At 54.9% G+C, this 20,961-nt stretch overlaps 1 protein-coding gene across 1 annotated transcript; it reads left to right on the top strand.

Annotated features, from left to right (window-relative positions):
• Positions 1 to 2,482: 2,482 nt before the first annotated feature.
• Positions 2,483 to 20,948, top strand: PDIA6 (protein disulfide isomerase family A member 6). Its single transcript, XM_028515641.2, has 13 exons — positions 2,483 to 2,613; positions 8,158 to 8,299; positions 11,428 to 11,485; positions 11,863 to 11,989; positions 14,522 to 14,628; positions 15,889 to 16,019; positions 16,451 to 16,565; positions 17,026 to 17,166; positions 17,896 to 17,980; positions 18,111 to 18,183; positions 19,000 to 19,158; positions 19,983 to 20,079; positions 20,476 to 20,948. Exons 1-13 carry the CDS (start codon positions 2,595 to 2,597, stop codon positions 20,542 to 20,544), a joined length of 1,323 nt encoding a protein of 440 aa, XP_028371442.1. The 5' UTR covers positions 2,483 to 2,594; the 3' UTR covers positions 20,545 to 20,948.
• The last annotated feature ends 13 nt before the right edge of the window (positions 20,949 to 20,961 follow it).

Below are 20,961 nucleotides of genomic sequence, written 5' to 3'. Positions count from 1 at the left end.
CCTCACCACGCCCACCCCTCGAGATCTCAAAATTGCGGAACCAGGAACCAGGGACGGCTGTGTGTCTACTCTTCTTTCTGGCAGGGAGTGATCATCGTTCTCCCTCCGGTCTGCCCTAACACTGTATGTACTTCACAGGTTTGCAGGTGGGGAGGATAGCTCATTCTTTCAGTTTATGAGCTCTGTACCTGGGGGCCTCACACCCTGACCTACAGGGTCAACGCATCTCCCAGACATCCAGGACTTTGAGCTGGGTGCAGCCCCCTTGGGGAGCAACTGCCTCTACCCTTGTGTGGATATTTGGAGCCCAGCCTGCAGCGGAGATGGTCTTGATCCTAATCGGTGAGATTTCTCCTCCCGGCCAGAGAAGACTATTTCCCAGCCTCCCCTGCAGTTAGGTCGGGGCCACAGGGCTGGCTGCTGGCCATGGGATCTGCGTGGAAGGGCGCACCAGGCCTGGCCAAAACGACCGGTGCAATCCTCCTCGTCGTCTTCGTTCTTCAGTCGGCCAAATGCGGAAGAGCCGAGCGAGGACCCGGAGGAGGAGCTGGAACAGTGCTGTCCAGTGGGGCAGCCTCCCGCTCCACATGGCTGTTGAGCACTTGAAATGTGGCTGTTTTGCGATGTGCTGCACGTGTCAAATATACACTGGGCTTCAAAGACTTCATATGAAAAGAATGTAGAATAGGTTATTAATCATTTTTATAGGATTACAGGTTGAAATAATAACCTTGGGGTTATCTTGGGTTAAACCATATTATTAAAATTAATCTCTTACTCCTTTAGAGTGGCTACTAGAAATTTTTAAATTTTACATGTTGTTGTGGCTCATGTTATATTTCTATTGAACAGCCCTGTTCTAGAGCGGTGTTTCTCAGCCTCTCTCTCTCTTTTTTTCTCATTATCATCCTCCTAAGGAGCCTTTTAGACACTTCTAATTTCCTCTCTCCCATGAAATTTGAAAAACACATATGCTGTGTATCTGTTTATGTACTGTAGCCGTAGGAGTATCTAAGATTTTTTTTTAACCTCCTTCCCTCCACGAGCTAGTTTTGCCCCCTTGGGGACAGTACCTCCCACATTGAGTGACAACGCATGTTTGAGAAGATGGTGGCATTGTATGGTGGGCAGAGCCAGAGTCCCTGAGTCACCACCTGAAAAGCCACTCCCAATGAGAGCCAGAAACAGCCCTTTACAGTATAAGCCATTGAGATTTTAGGGTTGTTTGTTTTAGAGGCCACCATTAACTACCCTGACACACCAAGTTCGAGACTTTTCAACAGCATCAATAAACCCAAAGAGATCTTAGAGAATTAAAACTCAGGGATCTGCGGGGGCAAGCCTGTGTACTACAATCCGAAGGCCTCGCCGTGTCACACAGCCCCCAGCACCACCCCCCAAAATGCCAAAAATGGGCATTGGCTGCGGCTTCCTCTTCACCCTGCAGGTTCACCTGTCTATGCCTTCTTCGCACCTGTTGGTCCCTCTCCCCAAGAAAGACATTCTCCTGCTTGTCTAGCAAATCTTCCAGACCCGGGTCTAATGCCTCCCTACTAGTCACTACCATTCCTAGACCCCACTGTGCTCAGAAATGCTTTTGCCAGAGTCATAGCTTAACAGAGCGATGTGTAACATAACACAGCCGTTATGTATTAGGCGGCACAGAGAAAGAAACTATTACTAACAAAAACCCAAAATGCTCCAGTCTACCCCAAACATAGGAAGGGAAATCAGAGTGGAAAGATACCTTAGTCGTAGTCTGTTATACTTCAAACATTTTACTTTTGCAAACCTTACAAGACATCAGACCACGTGAAGGCATTGCGAGGGCCCCACCCAGGGCGAAGAAGAAAACCCTGCGAGGAGCACTGAAGCTTAAGTCCCGCGGGGAACACGGTCCTGTCTGCGGGAAGGCTTTGCGCAGTCCTGTGCCCAGGACATGGCAACTTGTAAAGCAGTTCAACAAAATACTTGGTGACACAGGTTATATACAGCACGTGCTTAGCAAGTGTTTTTTGACTGAGTATTCATCCGAGAACAAGAAAAAATTAACATCATTTAACAAGGTCCTGGATGCGCTGAGGGCCCAAAGAAAGTTATCCTCCCAGGAGGCAAAGAGGAACAGGGATTGGGGAGGCCAAGGATGAATGAGGGCTGGAGAGGGGCTCCTTCGAGGAGGTTTAACGTGAGGTTAAAGAGAATAAGGAACCACGGGCTAAGAAACACCAAATAGTGGACCCCAACGGCCTGGGGATGGGGGTGGTTGGCAAGGGGAGAGGACCAACCAGAATGGAGAGGTTGGGCAGTCCCGCCCCCAGCAAGTCCCTCCTTCCGCCGGCCGCTCGCCCCGCCTTTATTAAAAAAACCAAACTGGTAACCTCTACCCGGCCACCTCTCATTGGCTGTGCGAATGAACGAGGCCTTCAGGGGCCAATGAGCCGCGGCCACGGCTTGGCGAGCGTCTTCCGGCCCGCCCCCGCTGCGCCGCCTGCCACCGGCCTCGCGCGGACCGAGGGCGGGACGTGGGGCGACGGGGGCGCGGCGCGGCAGAGCTGAGGCGGCGGCAGGACTGCGCGGCGGCCCGGACGCTCGGCATGGCTCGCCTGGTGCTCGGTAGGCGCGGCCCTCCTGGCCCTGGGCCTGCGGTTTGAAGGCCCCGAACCCTCGCGGCGGTCCGCAGCCCGGGGAGCCGGCCGGCGCATGGCCTTGGCAGGGTCCGCTCTGGGGTGGGGGCTCACGGGCCTGGCCCACTCGAGGACGCTGCCGGGGAAGCCAGTGGAGCCCCGGGGGGACGGTTGGGGAGTCCCGGGGACCGGGGCTGCCTTTGGCCGGAGCTCCCGCGCGGGCCTTCGGGCGGAGATGCGGGGCCCTGACGGACTCGGGGCGCGTGGGGAGGAGGGGGCGCCCTTGGCGGGGGGCTCCCGCAGCTCACCCCGGGGGAGCATGTACACGAGCGTGGCAGGGCGGAGGAAGCCCCGAGGTCGGGCCCGAACTTCGGGCTTCGGGGCCGCCCGGGACATCCCCGAGCCTGGGTCCGAGCGCGGGTACCGACCTCCTGGTCGGGGTGGGGGTTGGCGAGAGCGGGGAGCTGCTTCGAGCCGCTGAGATCAGCCTGGCTTCCTGCCTGGGGGAGGGTGAGTATTGGGGCGCAACCTGGAAGGGACCTCGGGCTCGGCTGTGTACGGGAGCGTCACGTACTCCTCGCGCGGCAGAGGCACGTACTCCTCGCGCGGCTTCTCCTCCTCACCACTTGTTTTGTGCCATTCCCACTTCTGAGAAAATCTGAACTAGCAAAACCCAGTCCCGAAATCAGCCTGGTGGTCGCCCCCTAAAGGAAACGGTGCCGTTCACAAGCTGGCCGTAACGATGCAAGAATACTTTAAAGGTGATCGAACTTTTAAAAACTAAATTGAACCCAGGCTTTCTTGAATTATGTAAGTCTCTTTGAAAGACGACAGTGAGCTGAGTTGAGGGTCCCGGTCCTTCTCGGGTTCCTCTGGGTCCCAGCCGCAGCACTCTGGCGGTGATGACGCGAACCCCAGCTCCCGACAACAGGTTCGACTCCCAGCTCCGCTGCCCCGCAGCAGCTTGGCTGTGTGACCCGGAGCAAGTTCCTCAACCCCTCGGGGCTGGCACTCCGCCGGGCTGGGCTGTTCGGAGGAGCGACGAGTTAATGCACGTCTGGAGGGAGGGAACAGGATGGAAACATTGGCTGTGTTGCTGCAGAGGGGAGAGATCCGGGGAGCGGGTGTGGTGGGGGGAGGGGTGCCCCTGTTTAGAGTTGCCCGCACGTGAAGTCAGACGGAGCTCTGAGAGGGGCCGCGGCTCTGTCAGTGGACTGGTTATCTCAGTGAATGTAAGCAGCCCCTGCGGGGGCGGGGGGGGGGGGCCCTCTCGGTATCGAGATGACTGCTTTGGGACTGTGCGCTCTTGGGAGATGTCACCGACGTGGGTTTAGAGCATCCTCCGCTCCTGCGGAGGGATCACAGCAAAGCTGTCCGCTTGCACGGAGGCCAGAGGCTGGGGGTCCCCGGGTCCTGCGGGTGCTCCTTACCAGGGAGCGGGGCAGCGACGTGGTTTTTAGAAACAGAACCGTGTCGGTCAGCACTTAGCTATGTATCATCTTAAGTGGGCCCCGGGGTGTTTTGTTTTCCTGGGGGATTTTGTGGAGTCCTTACTGGCTATACTTTTGCTGTTGGAATTTATACATCTTTTAATCTGTTTTTCAGATTATTATGTTTGATTTCCTTCTAAACCTACTAGGTCATACCCGCTTTCAAGGAGTTTCGGTCTTGGAGCTTTAGCATGGAGGCATTCCATTGGACAGCCACTTGTATGGAGGGGCGGCTCTTGTGAGGACCAGGCAAACGTTAAAAAGACTAAATGAAGTCCTCCAACACCCCCACTAGGGAACAAGTAGCCCAAGTTCATGTCGTAGTGAGTGTCAGTGGTCGTGGCGGTCTCTGTCTGGAGGGGAAGCGCGTTCCCGGGGTAAGAGTCAGGGACCATGGACCGTGCCTCTGGTGGCTCGAGCCTGAGGAGGAAGGACAGTGCACTCTTTACAGCTGTCCCCATGGGCCAGGGAGAGGAAAGAGCCTAATCCTCTGCCGCCAACTAGCTGCCTGCCGCGGCCCTCCTTGGGACGAGGCCTCTGCAGGCTCAGACCTCGGGTGAAACATCGGGTTACATAACCGGGTGCTGTTTCTAATTATATGGCCTTAGGTAAGTTACCTTTCTGTGCTTCCACTTTCTGGCCTGAAAATGAACGTGATAGTACGTACCACGTGCAGTGCTTAAATGAGTTAAGGTATGTTAAGTATTTAGGACAGTACCTGGCACATGGCATCATAGCAGTGTTATTCTGAGTTAAGATGTCAGTTTCGGTTTCTGGAGGATGGATCGGCAGATAAATATATCAGAATGTGAGCCATGTCCCCAGTACCCTCTGTAAGGTTTTAAGTAATCACATTCATTGCGGGGAGGGGGTGATTAGCCTTCTCAGCATTGGCCTGTTAACAGGGAACAATGGGAAGCCGATTCTGTCCGTAGATACAGCCATCAAAATGGGTACATGGGGTAACGAGTCCGTGATTATTACACAGCCTGCGTCTAACTTACTTTGAGAGACAAAAGGCTACAGAAGGGAATACATGTATGCATGTGTGTGTCCATATATACATGGTAAGGTCCCGTTTATATAAAGTAATAATAAAGCCCCAGGCCTGTGTTACACGGAGATGTCAGTGAAAATATGAACGGCTTGCTCTGGAGGGGACTGTGGATGGCTTTGCCTTGGCTTTTCAATTTTTGAAATTTTCACAGTGAACTCAGTGTATTGAACAAGTGTTGGTATGTATCCATTTTTATGCCCCCCCCCCCCCCCCCCAAAAAAAAAGCTTCTTTAAGTGAAGTGGATCTTCATGGGGGATTCTCCAGGACCAGTCTGTCTCTCGGGCTTATGTAGAATTAAGACTGTCTTTGCTTAGGTTCTTTTTTTTTTTTTTTTTTTTTTTGAGATTTTATTTATTTATTTTTAGAGAGGGAAGGGAAGGAGATAGAGAGAGAAACATCAATGTGCGGTTGCTGGGGGGGCATGGCCTGCAACCCAGGCATGTACCCTGGCGGGGAATCGAACCTGCGACACTTTGGTTCACAGCCCGCGCTCAATCCACTGAGCTACGCCAGCCAGGTTTGCTTAGGTTCTTAATTTACTCGCTTCACTAAGTACGTCGAGTTCTGTTTAACGCTTCCTGCAGCAGCGGAGGCGACTGGCCGCCCCATCCAGCAGAAGTGCAGTGCACACTGTGCAGTTTCAGGTTTTCTAGTAGCTACATTTAAAACGGCAAAAAGGAATGAGTGAAATTCATTTTAATATGCACTTATTTACCCAATATATCTAAAATACCGTTTGAATAAAATACCATTTCAGCGTAGAATCAATACCAAAAACATTAAGGAGGTAGTGTTTTTCCTTCCTGCCGAGGTTTTGAAATACAGTGCGCTCTTCACACCTGCAGCGTCTCTCAGTGCGGGGTAGCCGTGTGTGGCCGATGGCTACCGCACTGGACGCCACGGTTATCGAGGGAGCCACTGTGGCTGGCCTGCTCCTCATCCCCGCCCGCCCTTTCCCACCTCTTGAAATGGAAGGGGAGCCCTGGCTGCTGTGGCTCAGGTGGCTGGAGGTCGTCCTGTAAACCAACAGGCCGTGGGTCTGATTCTGTGTCAGGGCACGTGCCCAGGTTGCAGGTTGGGGCCCAGCGTCAGGGCACGTACAAAGGGCAGCTGATACCGATGTTTCTCCCCCCCCCCCCCACCTTCTCTAGTGTCAGTGAATGTGTCCTCTGAAAAATGGAAGCGGGGGAGGTCATCCATCACAGGCTGGTGGGGGGGGGGTTCCCTTCCCCTCCTCCCGACCCTGGGCACTTTGTTCTGCTTCTTGATTCTGTGTGCTCTATCTCCAGCCTTTCCCTCTGCCTGCACCTCTTCCTCTCAGGCTCGGTCCACTCCCATCTTCACAACGAGACCAGCCTTCTGTCCCATGTTTGCTTGTGCTCTGCTGCTCTTTGTGACGAACCTGTGTCGAGAGCTACCTGTACTGTTGTCGCCAGTGTGCTCCCTCCTGCTCTCCCGGCCCCTGCAGACTGCTGCTGCTTGCTTCCCCTGCCCCAGCCCAGCTGCCCGTGGCCTCTGTGTCGGGAGAGTGGTGCAGCTGCCAGCCCTTCCTGCGGGAGCTCCCAGGAGCAGTTGTTACTGTTGCCCGTCCTATCATGCCCTCGGTTTGTGTGACGGGCTCTCCTGACAGCCCACGCTGCAGCCAGACCCTTTCTAGAGAGCAAATCTGATTGCACCCCCACCCCCACGGTAACCCATTGGTGGCTTCAGTCACCATTAGCAGGGTCTCCAGTTTGATTTCAGGTTCCTCCATTAGCAGGCTCTGTCGTTCAAATGCAGTCATCTCGAATTGTGTGACTGTTAACTCTTGTCCCTGGCACACAGCCTTCTGATCTCGAGCACTAAAAAGACAGCGTGGTTTAATGGGAAAGGTTTGGAAATAGCAGTCAGATCTGTGCTTTACATGTATAGCCGTAGATGGCCCCTGGTCTCATTCTGCCTTTAGTTAGTGGTGCTCTCCAGTTAGTGATGCTGTGGACAATCGAGTGACCTGATGTAGTGGACAGTGGTTTGGAAATTGAAAGCACTGTGTAAGTGTTAGGTAGACTTTTTAGCAATAAAACAGTTCACATTGGTGTACACACCTTCCAAAAGAAATTTGCCTCCGGGTCATTCGAAAGAAGCTCCATTTGACGCCTTCCAAACCCCGTTTACGAAGTGAGCACAGGGAGGGGTGACTGCCTCACAGATGCTGAAAAGACCTGATAGACATTTCTCTAATTGCATGCAGTTTACCTGTTTCATCACAAAAGGCAGCACCATGAAAATGGGAAAATATTTCTGCTGAAATCAAGAACATTCCATTATTTAGCATTGCTCTGGAGGTATAAAACAATGCAACTAGAAAACATGAAATTACATATAAATCTTAAAGGAGGAGGTGAACTTTTGGTAGTGTTACCATTCAAAAGACTTCTGCATTCTCGAGACCTTGCGAGAATCCCAGTCTAGCAGGGGAGACAAATAATCATTTCTCCCTACAAAAAAAGCTTTGATTGTTGTAGAATTGTGCACCCGAAACCTGTATGATTGTTAAACAGTGTCACCCCAGTGAACATTATAAAACCCAAAGAGCATTAATACAGGTGACGTGCTAATACTGCACCTGAGGAACGTAAGAAATCAATACTGTGCGGATTACTCGGATCACAGCTAGGTGTGCCCTGCCGACTTCCTGGTGTCCTCACCCACCTAAGGGCAGTGGTAGTCCCACTGCACGGGGTGGCTACAGAGAATGAGGGCACTAAGAATAATGTGTAAACCTTTTTCCGGTGCAGCTCCCTTCTTGCTGGGCACTTCACAGCCCCTAAAATTCCAGGGGCTCCTGGCAGCAGGGGCAGGGGTACGGTGTTAGGAGGGGCCTGCCCCCAGCCGTGCTTCTCCCCAGGGTGGGGGGGCTCCATCGGCTGAAGAAGACTCTGGTCCCCGGGTTTCCGGTCGGTGCGAGCCCTGTCGTTGATGCTCTGCTTTTGGTTGTCTCTGCAGGTCTGGTGAGCTGCACCTTCTTTCTGACGGTGGAGGGTCTGTATTCCTCTAGCGATGATGTCATCGAATTGACCCCGTCCAATTTCAACCACGAAGTGATTCAGAGCGATAGTTTGTGGCTTGTAGAATTCTTTGCTCCATGGTAAGTATTATAAAATATTGTCAGTCGTTTACGGTACTTTACAAGGAAAAATACTATATAAAGATGTGATTTTTATCTGGCCATCTAGTTTACCCACTGAAAGAAGTAGAGGGAAGTGGGAGGAGACTCCACGGAGTGTTTGAGGGCCATGGAGATTGAGTCAAGTGAAAAACAGTGGGTGAGGGAGCTCATTTTTGCAAGACAGAAGAAAGAGAGAAAAAACCCGTAGAACTTTAAGGTGATGTGTCCCTGTGAGGAGGTAAGTACAGGGAGGTCGACCAGGAACCGACTTACGAGGGGAGGACGCTGGGCAGAGAAAGGGAAGAGCTGGGACTAGCTCCCCTCTGTGTCGTGAAGAGGGCTGCTGCCAGAAGGACGTGATTGGAAAATCTGGTTTGATTTACCAGTTCTTTCCTTGCCTCAGATTCGTTGTTGGAAAAAAAAAACCCTTGTGGGGTGAGGATGCACTTACTGTTGAAATGAATGGTGTTACAGTTATGTATAGTCAGAACACAGCGTGTAGTTGAAACATTTAATGAAAACAAAACAAAAACCCAACAAATGGAAGTTTGGAGACAGGTCGGTGGAAATGGCGCAAAATGCACACGAGACCGTCAGTGCTGCGCACGAGCAGGCAGCGGTGCCCGGGAGCGGACCGGGCGCCAGCTCGTGGGTGCGCACAGGGGGCTGCAGGCGGGGCGGGGACCGGGGCGGGGGGGGGGGGGGGGGAGCTGAGGTGAGCTGTGCCTTCGAAGCTCGCCCAGGGTGGTCAGCCACGTTCTTACCTGAGAGTTTAGCATTTTGGGTGTGCCTGATGTTATTGCTTCAGTTTTTCCTCTGGAGGACCGTGGAACTGAGTTTTAGGAACATGATACCAGTCCTCGTGACATGTTTTACTTAATGTTCATCAGTGTAGCAAACGGAGGCAAAACCCTTTGTTTTGAAAGTTGATGCTGCCATGTCTTTGATGCTTAATGCCTTTATTATTTTTTTTAAAAGCTCCTATTTGTTTTTTGGCTATTAAATCCAAGTGAGGATTTTATAGGGGCTAGTTCATTTGTGTTAGTAAATGAACAAATAGTTGTTATTTGTCGGCATGAGTCATTTACCTTGTTTCTGGGGACTAGGATGTATGAGAATGTGCCTCCCTCCGAAACTAAGCCAGCAGCCTCGTCGAGAAGGCGGGACCTGGATCGGGGGCTCACTGTTACTGCCCCCCGGCGGGGCTCTGCTCCGCGCTGCTCTGGGAGGAGCCTGTCTAGTTGGCGCAGGGCGCTCGGCCTCTCCCTGTGCTTGTGCGCTGGCAGGCGGGTGCAGCCGAAGCCTGTAGGATCACAGAGGAAAGCTAAAACACTGACGTAGTCAAGACATTGAAATAAATTGCACGTGCTTGTGTGGCCCTGCTTTACCGGACGGTACAGACGGGGCCGGGCAGCAGGTCTCGCAGCTGCCCCCCGGGTTCTGGGGCAGCAGGAGCAGCAGTGAAGCTCCTCGGTGCGTGCGGCTCCGCCGTGGTGACAGGGACGCGGCCGGGTGCGCCCCCGCTGTGCTGTGTTGCTCGTGTTCACAGTCGAAGGAAGCCCTAGACTCCGGTGACAGGTCGGTGAAGACAGCAGGGGGCAGCGCTGCCAGCAAAGCTCACAGAGCCCTTAGATTTCATTCACAACCCTTCGTGGGGGTCTGTGGGCGGAGGGCGGAGGGCCCTCGGGGCAGAGGGTGGGCTGCGTCTGTATTTACGTGGCGTTTTGGTGTGTCTTTACGTTGCTTCACGTTAACAGTGAAGGAGGTACGTACTCTGACAGCCTCTGACTGGCATCCTTCTTTCGTAGAGTAAACTGACATTAAAGAGGCACAGAGGTCTGTAACATTTGGACTCCTGGACTTCTAAGTAGCTCGCCTAAACACCAAAACACAGGATACAGAAGTGTGTACAAACAACACTTCAGGACGCTTCCTTGAGAGGCCCTGTGGCGTGCCGGGGGAGCTGCTGCTCCCATGGGACCGAGCGCATGGGCTCTGGGGCGTGAGGCCTGCAGGGCGGCTCTGCCGCAGGACAGTGGGCGGGGTGGCAGGGTATTGTCACCGCTCAGCCTCGGTTTCACCACCCGTCACACTCAGGCGCTGAGGCCTGCCTTCCCGGCTGTGCCGGTTACCTGCACTCCTGGGTGGGGCTGCCCACGGTGGTGCCGCCCACGGTGGTGCTGGCATACCAAGTTCACTCGATGGGCCCTCACAGACCTAATTAGAAGGGAATTCACTTTGCAGCAAGGAAAACCCGGCTCGCCGGTGGGTGAGCTAGCCAGGGCATCACCACGTGGTGGGCATTGCAGATCCGCGAGCGTGAGCAGCACAGCTGCCTGCGGTGGCGCAGACACAGCGGGCTGCGCACATATCGCTTTAAGAAGCGCTTTTCTGGGTATCTTCCAGTTCACCCACATCCAAGTGCCAGTTCCTGAAAGATAAGGGTTTCCTCGTGGTCTTGTCTGCCCTCTGTCTCTCTCGCTCTTCTGTCACCGCCGCGTGGTGCCCTGTGCCGTCCACGTGCCAGGCTGACCGACGTGGGGCGACGTGCGTGTCGGCCCCCCACGCTGCTGTGGGGCCGCAGCTCGGTGGTGTTTAGGTTCGAGCACAGGTGCCTCACCTGTATGTGGAAAGGCTGCACTGGATCAGAGAATCTCAAACCGCAACAGGTTTAAGACGGAACCACTGGCCGAATTTATGAAAATACATGTTCCTAAACTCCCTTCTCTGAGGACCTTGGATCTCTCGGGGCCCGGGAAACCGCATTTTGCCTCGTCGAGCACCTCGTCGAGCCCCACGCGGAGGGACGCGTGACCAGATAGGCACTGGCGCTCTGGCCGAGCGATGAGTTGGGACTGATGGGGTTTGTGTAAACGATCTGAACGTGATCAAATCGTGCAGTAGTTTGGAAGCGTCGTAAAGCTATGAGATGAAAAGGAATTGCAACAAAGTCGTAAAATACTGGGCCCCTCCAGGGTCCTGTTCCGTGGGTGCTCGTGCTCCTCACACAGCCCCGCCCCTGTGGCTGTCACTCGGCAGACCTGGCGGGTGATCTCTGAGTTGGGGACCAACGACTTTAGCTGTTGCCTTGTGTTTTTCTCCGAAAGGTGTGGCCACTGCCAAAGGCTGACACCGGAATGGAAGAAAGTAGCAACTGCATTAAAAGTAAGTTTCTGAAGTGTCCACATGTGCCTGTATATGTTTGGATTTATGCAAATGGCTTAATGTATAAGAAGCTAATTTGCAATATTAAAGCTCAAAATCCTTGTTTTACTGCCAGGATCATGTAGGAAGCAAAGGTATGGTGTACATTCTAATTTCTATGTTGTCTATTTGTGCCAGTTCTGTTTCTGGCGCGAGTCTGTGTTTTGCCCGTCGCTCCACTTGGGGACGGCTCTGCAGACTGAAGCCCCCATTCACTCCGTGCCTAAACGTGACCCCGCCTTCCGTCCTGTCTCTGAGTTCATGTGACTCGGACGGAGGGTCTTGCGGAATCCTCTCGGGCTGGAAGGGAAACGGGCATGTCTCTCCCTTCTCCGCAGGGTGTTGTGAAGGTGGGTGCCGTGGACGCGGACAAACACCAGTCCCTCGGGGGACAGTATGGGGTGCAGGGATTCCCTACCATCAAGATTTTCGGCTCCAACAAAAACAGGCCAGAAGATTATCAGGGTAAGGGCTTCGCTGGCGGCCGCCCTGGCTGGGTTTTCTTTCATATGAGTGGGCCGGGAGACACAGGCGAGGACTGGGCTCTGGGACTGGTCCGCCCCCACCTGCGGGTCCTCAGCCCCTCCTGAGTCACGCTGAAGGCTGCGTGGGCACCCGGCAGGTGGGGGGCTGCCCCTCGTCGTCCCCACCAGCTCAGGCCACGCGGCCTTTGCCCCGATGGAGTAACGATGCTCTGTGCTTCCCTCTCGTCTTTCTCGTTGCAATTGTTTTTAACTTACTAGCTATTTAGTATTTTACAGTTCCTTAACACTGAGTAAAGATCTGCCGGCGTCCTCTCGCTGTGACCTCCCCTCTGCTGCAGGGGAGGGGTCTGGCGCAGCGGCCCAGGAGGGCCCGTGGTGGGGAAGCCGTGCAGACTGCCTGCGGCGCCCCTGGACGCTGGGCACGCAGTGTTACAGCCGCTGCGCAGTCCCCCGAGCTGGTGCCGAGGGCTGCCCGTGCTGCCCGTCCGTAGATGAGGGAGGAAACCAGGAGCATCTGCTCCTGGGCCCTGGGGCAGCCGAGGAGCGAACTCGGCTCCAGACTCTGGGAGCTGAAGGTTCCTTCAGTTACCCCGTGTGTTCTTGTATGGAGCAGCCCTTAAGATTTATTACATGGGACACATAAGTGGCGACTTCACAAATCAGACATCTTCGGTTTTGCTTTATGTGAGAAAAACAAGTTTGCGGGGTGGGGGCATTGCAGAATCAGCATGCCCGGAAAACGGTGTTACCGTGTCATCTGTGCTTGGTGGCCTGCGCCGTGTGCAGCTGACAGAGAGAACATCTCAGCAGGGGCAGCGCGAGGGGAGTGCAGAACCTGGAGAGGGAGAGCAGGGTGGCAGCCGGCCGGCTCGGCTGCTGGCCTCACCACGCTCCGGCTTCGTGGCTAGGTGTTGGGCTGGCCAAAAAGTCCGCTTGGTTTTTCCGTACGGTGGCTCTAGCGGTGTTTAGATGTCTTTAACTTCATTTGAAACAATTTTGTTAGATTGTATCATGACAGCTGACATACCAGCCTGCATTAAAAAAAAAACTTAGCAAAATTGGTGAATTTTTGTGCAGTCATTTTAATATTAAAGATGGAAGAAGACACACAACATTTTCAGTGTATTATGTGTTATTATTTCAAGGAAGGTAAAAATGTAACCAAAATGCAAAGAAGATTTGTGCAGTACAGGAGAAGATTCTGTGACTGATTGAATGTGTCAGAAGTGGTTTGCGAAGTTTCTTGGTACTGTGACATTCTGGCCAAATAATTCTCTGCCGTGGGGCTGTCCTGTGCATTGGAAGATGTTTAGCAGCACCCCTGGCCTCTCCCCAGCAGAAGCCAATAGCGGGGGACAGCCGACGTACTCAGAATATCCAAGTCAGTAAAGCTAGTGGTGGAAATGAAAAATAGGTCTTTTGTTTTACAGAGAAAACTAAATGGACTTTTTTAGCCAACCCAGTAGAATACTTTACTCTCTAGACCTGCTTCTGTTGTATAAAATGAGCATGGGAAACCTCCATTGCCACCGAAAGGTACACGGGAACCGCGTGACTTGGTGAAGACAGTGTAGTCGGTACGTCACCAAGCTGGGGTTCAAAGTACCAGAAAGCCTCGCGTCCTTTCCTCTAGACTCCCAGCCCCGAGGTTTGATGAGTGATGAGTGTCATTCTTTCTGAGTCAACATCTGCTTCTCTGCTCCAGAATAATAATTCGTTTTGCTAACTTACAAAAATCAGATGTTTAGAGTAGGGTTGCATTTGGCTTGCTGCCCGTTTTTGTAAATAAAGGAAGAATTTGGTGACCCTTGGTCTAGAGTGAGAAAATTCACTCTGACTTTTTTTTAAGATTTTATTTATTTTTTAGAGAGAGGGGAAGAGGGAAACATCAGTGTGTGGTTGCCCCACACGCGCCCTCCACTGGGAACCTGGCCCAAGACCCAGGCATGTGCCCAGACTGGGAATCGAACTGGCAGCCCCTCGGTTTGCAGGCCAGCACTCAGTCCAGTGAACCACACCAGCCAGGGCCTCTTTGCCTTTTTTGCTCGTCTGTTTCTTGACTTGGTCTGTTTCCAGGTAAATTTGGGGCTCCACACTGCCCTTCCGTCCAGCCTGCGGCACTGGGGTTCCTGCCGGGGTTGCAGTACCAGCTGGGCGGAGCTCGCTCTGCATGGTGCTGTACAGGGTTTTCTGGGGCCAGGTCCAAGGTGGTCTCGGATTTTATCTCTTCCTAGGGAGTTTGATTAGAAAAGTCACTTTTTTAAAAAAAGAAAGATGCAACTTTCTGAGTATTAGAGTTTTGCTTTGGAACCCTGAAATTCGCCTCATGGCACATCATGCTGCCCCGACGCTTCTGAGTCAGCTCGCAGCCCCTGGCTGCTTGAGCGCGCGGCTGCGGCAGGCTTCTGAAGGCTGTGGTCGCTGTTGAGTGCCAGCTGCAGGGCCCGAGCGTGGAGCGGCGCCAGCCCGCCCGCCCGCCCGCCACCCGCGCTCAGGCCCTGTCCACCCGCAGGCGGCAGGACTGCCGAGGCCATAGTGGACGCCGCTCTCAGCGCCGTGCGCCAGCTCGTCAAGGACCGCCTGGGCGGAAAGGGTGGCGCGTACAGCTCTGGAAAACAGGTAAGGCTGTGCCACGTCTGTCTGTAGGGTGGGGGACGGTTTTGAAGCCTGAGAGTGGACCCCTTGTAGGAGGTAGCTTTGTCGGTGGGGCTTTTTAAGTTGTAAAGCGGTAAACTTTCAACTAAAAGATCACAGGAGGTTGGGTCCACTGACCCCATGGGCAACCAGCCGTCCAGCCCGCCCACCCAGCCCCCTCAGGGCCACCTACCGCGACCGTAGCCGGTCAGTCCGGGCACATCTCGCCCAACCGCAGGCCGAGAACCAGCCTGCAGAGAGGCCTCCCAGCCCCTCCGTCACGTGGCTACAAGGTGGGGGGAGGGGGCTAGCTCTCCTCCAGACTGACTCGGGGCGGACAGGTGACCTTGGGGTAAGCCCCCAAGCCCGTGTCTGTGGCAGTGAGCCCGGAGTCCCCGGGAAACTCTACGTGAACACGCAGCGAAGAAGAGAAGAGGTTCCGGCTCCGTGGGAGGGCGTGTTGGGTGCCCTTCCGTAACATGTGACAGTGCCCCATGGTGGCACTGTGCCCCATGGCACGTGCTCCTGGCCTCGGGAAAGACGGCAGATGAACCCTTACTGACGAATATAGATGAAGTGGCCCTCTGCTCTTTCGGGGGACCAGCAGGACTAGCTTCTCTGTGCAGGCGGGGGGCACGTCCAGAGATCTGTGTTCTTGCCTTTTATTTCCAATGTAGACGCTTAACGAGCGCAGCCGCCTCCCCGCGCTCCAGGCCTCCGGGCCCAGGCGGCCGAGAGCAGGCTTGCGGTCCCGCCTGGCTCTTAGGGCTGGCGCTGAAGGGAAGTATCTGAAGAGAGGAGAGGACTAGATGTCGTTGTCCGCTTTCTGGGACGGGGGGGGGGGGGGGGGGGGGGGGGGGCTCTGTGGGAGGGCAGTGGCGTGGAGCCCCTGGGGCGGCCAGCGGCCGTGCTGGGGTCCGAATCCGCGCGGGTAACCCTATCAGCACAACTCCTGGAGCCACGCTGACGTCTCTCAAGGACAATGGCAAGCGGCAGAATTTAGACACGTGTTACATGTCATGCTGAATGTGCTGGTAGTTGCTTGAGAGTAAGTGTTACCAACCAAGCAAAAATAAAATACTAGTGTTACACGACGTCCCTGATTTGAGTAAAGTAGTTCTCACTTGGGAGGATGGCTCAGAAACTCGGTAACTCGCGGAGGCGGCCTCTGTGACCGGAGCACCGAGAGCGGGGATCCTGGGCGCCGGCCACGCCGCAGCTTGCTCTTCGGTGTGACCCTGACAGGGCAGAGGTGAGAGTTCAAGCAAGAAAGACGTGATCGAGCTGACAGACGACAACTTTGATAAGAATGTTCTGGACAGCGACGACGTTTGGATGGTTGAGTTTTACGCTCCGTGGTGCGGACACTGCAAAAAGTAAGTCCCGGGACCTTCAGACCGCCGTCTGTCTGCTTTCTCGTTTTCGACCCTCCCCGCCCGTTCCACCCACCCCGCCGCCTGCCCGTGAGCTCTGTCTGTCCAGGGGCCTGGGCGGCGCCCTTTAGACCCGTGTGGCAGTGTGCACGCGCCCCTCGGAGGAGCTGGGCCAGTCACAGATGCGACCAGGGTCTCCTCCCGAGAGCCCCCGACTCTAAACAAGTGGTGGACGTTGGGTTGGTGTCAACGCCAAGCGGGTCCTCTCCCACGTTCTCAGAGGCAAACAGGGGCGAGCGTCCAGGTTCCGGGGGGACAAGGGAAGGACTGGGAGCACGCGCGGAAGGCAGCACCCTGTCCCTTGCAGCCGGGCTGAGCGGAAGCACACACGTCGGCAAGAGCGTTGGCGCTGAGGGTCGGACCTTCTTTTGCAGCCTGGAGCCGGAGTGGGCCGCTGCCGCCACCGAGGTCAAGGAGCAGACGAAAGGGAAGGTGAAACTCGCCGCCGTGGATGCCACGGTCAACCAGATGCTGGCCAGCCGCTACGGGGTGAGTCCGGCTCCGGGACTGTTGTTCGAGAGACACAGGGTTTCTCGGTCACTCCGTCCAGTGCCCGGGGTCCCCTCAAGGTGGGGGGCTGGGGGTAGAGCCCACAGAGTGACCTTGTTACAACTAAGAAGTCTGGAAGTCAGGGCTGTTACTGGGGTTTTTCCCCAGCATTTCACTGTTTTTATGTGGTTGGTAGGAGCCCTTAGATTTCCCAAGCTTTTACAGGTGGCTCACAGGGCTTCTGAAGCTAGCCTTTTGTTCTAGAGCAGATACATGGGGTGTGGTCCAGGGTTTGAACCAGACGCCGCCACACCTGGCGGTCGGTTGTTAACTCCCCCCGCCCAGCAGACCTGGGCCTCATCGCTTGGACATTCGTTACGTTAAGTTGCCTAGAAGGGGGATTTAGAAACACCATAAAGATTACCTGTTTCTTATGGAATGTGAATTTGATGTTTAAAAGATTAGGGGATTCCCTACAATCAAGATATTTCAGAAAGGCGAGTCCCCTGTGGACTACGATGGAGGGCGGACGCGGTCCGACATCGTCTCCCGGGCCCTCGACCTGTTTTCCGACAACGCGCCGCCTCCGGAGCTGCTGGAGGTAAAGTGCGGGGGCGGCGGGCACAACCTGTCCAGCCTGACAGCCGGGCGTTGGGCCGTGAGGACAGCCCCGTCCTTTAGAATTAAGCTCTTTTCCTGCTCCTTTGGAACGTTCTTAAAAGTGTTCCTGTACTTTCGAAGGGGCAAAGCCTGTCCAATTATTAATTGCTGCTTTTCATAACTTGAGCATTGAAATAATTGCACTGTGAGAAAAAGTGAACCTAAGCTTCTTAAAAATAGAGTGGATCTTCTGTCTCTCGTTCTCAGAATAATAGCTAACACTTATTTAGCACCTGACCATGTGACAGGCTCCGTTCTGGTATTTCTGGGTAGAATTTTCACGCTTTATTCTCATGCGAACACTTAGAGGTGATGCCACTTTTAATCTCCACTTTGTGTATGAGGGCGCTGAGGCACCGCGAGCCTCAGGTTCAGGTAAACATGTGATGTGCGTGAGCGCGTCCGTCCGCCTACTCAGAGCTGCGTGTCGGAGCCGGGCTGCGCGGGCGTTGCGTTCAGAGGCCGCACGTGCAACTCCCGCACCACCGAGGGCGGGTGGCTCAGCGGTGATCCTTAGCGGGCATCTGCAGAGCCAGCCGCTCTGGGGCGCCTCTTGAACTCGGGCCAGGAGGTGCCCTTCGGCAGACGTCTTCTCTGTCTCTCGCTTTGCTCTGTGAGGCCCGTGGCGGTGCTCAGTCTGTCTCCCGCCCCTTGTCCCCGGGCCCCGCAGATCATCGGCGAGGATGTTGCCAGGAAGACGTGTGAGGAGCACCAGCTCTGTGTGGTGGCTGTCCTGCCCCACATCCTCGACACCGGTACGGGGTGGGGGGTGGGCGCGCCTTCCTGCCCCGTCCCGTCTGTGCTGCCCGCCCCAGGAGCGCGCGCAGGTCCGTCGGCGCCGCAGACACCCTTGTCTTCACCCTTGAAATTCCGTGTTTCCATCAGGGGCTGCAGGCAGAAACTCGTACCTGGAAGTCCTTCTGAAGCTGGCAGACAAGTACAAGAAGAAGATGTGGGGGTGAGCTACGGCCTCAGCGTCTCTGGGTCACTTGGGCGGGGAGTTCAGTGCCCCTTGGAGGGCCTGGTCCCCTCTGTCCTGTGGGGGTGTGCCTGTCCGTGTCACTCAGGGAGAAAAGAGGTGGCACGGGTCTGTTACGTATAGGGCACTTGTCTCCACCACAGCGCACCTTTTTCTCGGGGACTGCAGTCTGGGTGGCAGCTGGGGTCCCAGGCCCACAAGCAGGAAGTAAATGAGGGATGTGGCCGAGTTCCAGTGCGGCCGTGAAGGAGGGCAGATGAAGGAAAAGGAAACGGAGCTGTTTCTCCGCCCTCTCCCAAGGGACAGCCAGATGCGAGCAACGTTTTAAAGCAATGTCCGCCTCCATTTTCCTGCCGTTTATCTTTAATTCAGCATTCTTGTATGTATTGAGCAAGGGTGACATAGCTATAACTTTTAAAAAAGACGTTATTACACTTTCCAAAGACCATACATAATCCAGATGATACTGATACCAAAGACAAAATTCATGAGGCCTAGCGGACAATGTAATATTCTGGAGGCTGGGGTGGGGAGACTGTCCTGCAGGCAGGCCAGTCCATTTGGGGGTGCTCCTGGAATCAGGGTGTAGGGGACATGGGAGAGGAACTGTGGCCACTGCAGAGCACACCTGGAAAACATGGTTTTTAAAGACCCTGTCTTTTGACTGACTTCCACACCCATTTCATTCCATAGAGTATCTGAAGCGTAATCTTGCATTCTTTCCTTAAGATCTGCTAGTTAGACCCTAGCTAACTTGAAGGAGGTCTTTGTCCTGAACGCGGTCTGCTTCTCCAGGTGGCTGTGGACGGAGGCTGGAGCCCAGGCGGAGCTGGAGAGCGCGCTGGGCATCGGCGGGTTCGGCTACCCCGCCATGGCGGCCATCAACGCGCGCAAGATGAAGTTCGCTCTGCTCAAGGGCTCCTTCAGCGAGCAGGGCATTAACGAGTTTCTCAGGTAGTTGTGGTGGTGTTCCCTCTGGTTCTGCCGTGGGTTTGGGTTCGGAACTAGGTTTATATAGACCAGGGGATACAAGGAATTATTTTCCATTTATCATTCTGGAGAGATGGATGTTTATAAACTTGGAGCTTTCACATCATCATCCGGTGGGAGCTCTGTTCTCTTCTCCGTGGGAGCGTCCTACAGTAGTGGACGGTGCTGCCACCTTCCTGGTCTCGGGGCGCTCTGCCCTTCTGTTCCGTGGGTGCCAGCCGGGCTCTTCCTGGTTCTCATGAAGGTCTCCTGGGCGAGCAGCAGCCCAGTCGTCCCCGTCCCCCCCAAAGATGCTCAGTACCCTTGACCTTGGGTGTTAGGGTTTCCACTTCTGGGCACTGGCTTTAGAGCCACTCTGCAGAGCAGCAAGGGGCTGTGGCTCTGGCGCTCGGCAGGGCGTCTGCGCGCCGTTGGAATTCGCAGGGGAGGGACGAGAGGGACGGAGTTCCAGATTGACGACCCCACCTTCCCAAAGCCTGCCTGGGGTCTTAGACTCTCACCTTTGATAGCTTTTACATGATCGTCTAGCATTTTAGCAAAATGCACTGCTGGTTTTTAAATGGTTGGTAGTAACCGGCTTTGTCTGCTGCTGAGGCCCTAGGAGTTCAGTGACGCTGGTCCTGTTGCCCCGCCTGAGAAGACGCCACCGTTCACGGGGCGTTTCCCAGGAGTGACCGCGGGGAATGCCTCTTCGTGAACGGGCTGGGCGCGTCCTTCTTCCCCAAGTCGCTGCTTCACCCGCCCCGCAGCCCCGTAACGCCTGTGCTTGCTCTGCTCTGTCCCCCAAGGGAGCTGTCCTTCGGGCGAGGATCCACCGCACCCGTGGGGGGTGGAGCCTTCCCCGCCATCAGCACCAGAGAGCCCTGGGACGGCAAGGACGGGGAGGTGAGTGCCAGCATGGGGACTGGGAGGGGGGCTCTTCTTCCCTGCCTTCTACCTCCCTGGCCCTGCGCACCTTGGCCCCTTGCAGGCCCAGTCCTATCAGTGGTGCCGAGTGGCATCTGTACCTAACAGAGGCAACCAGAACGAATGTCAGACAGGAGGTCGCTTTGCTGGCGATCACTGGAGCGAGCGTGTGCCCTTGACTTCATTCGCTCTGCCTCCCGGAGCCGTGCCAGTGCCGCTGCGGCTCTGCCTGCGGTGGGCGTTGGCGCCGGCGCACCTCTGCCCCGCCCCCCCCCCCGGGGACGGCGAGTGAAGCGGCCGCCGGTGAAATCTGGTTCTGGGTCGCCCGTCTGCGTCTGCGGCGGGGCTGACCGCTGGCGGTTTCCTGTCTTGCAGCTGCCCGTGGAAGACGACATTGACCTCAGCGACGTGGAGCTGGACGACCTGGGGAAGGACGAGCTGTGAGGGGCTCGGCAGGGACTCGGGTCCTTTCCTTGGGAGCAGGCGTCCCCGGCAGTGGGGGAGCGGTCTGTGCCAGCAGACGGCTCTGCCAGTGGCCTTGTCGCTCAAGAAGCGGCACTTGATCGGTCATCAGAGAACTCTGCGACGGCGAACTTCTGCATCTCAAGAAAACAATGGAAAATTCTATGAATTGTAGCCAGTGAATTGGGTTGTATTCCGTCAAGTGATATTTTGAAGAGAACCGATGGGCTGTTGAAACCCTTCTCCCTCCCTCTGACTGCTGCTTGGGTGTTCTTGGAGGCTGTTTCTTACGTAAGTTTTTAATGTGATTCTTTCATTTGAATATTAATGGCTTTTTCCATTAAAGAATAAAACAATATTTTGGACAATGCCAACAAATGTATGAAGTTAGTGTCCACG

Source organism: Phyllostomus discolor, chromosome 6 (assembly GCF_004126475.2).
Source record: "Phyllostomus discolor isolate MPI-MPIP mPhyDis1 chromosome 6, mPhyDis1.pri.v3, whole genome shotgun sequence".
NCBI classification, from domain to species: Eukaryota; Metazoa; Chordata; class Mammalia; order Chiroptera; family Phyllostomidae; genus Phyllostomus; species Phyllostomus discolor.
This window is presented reverse-complemented; position numbering and strand designations above follow the sequence as displayed.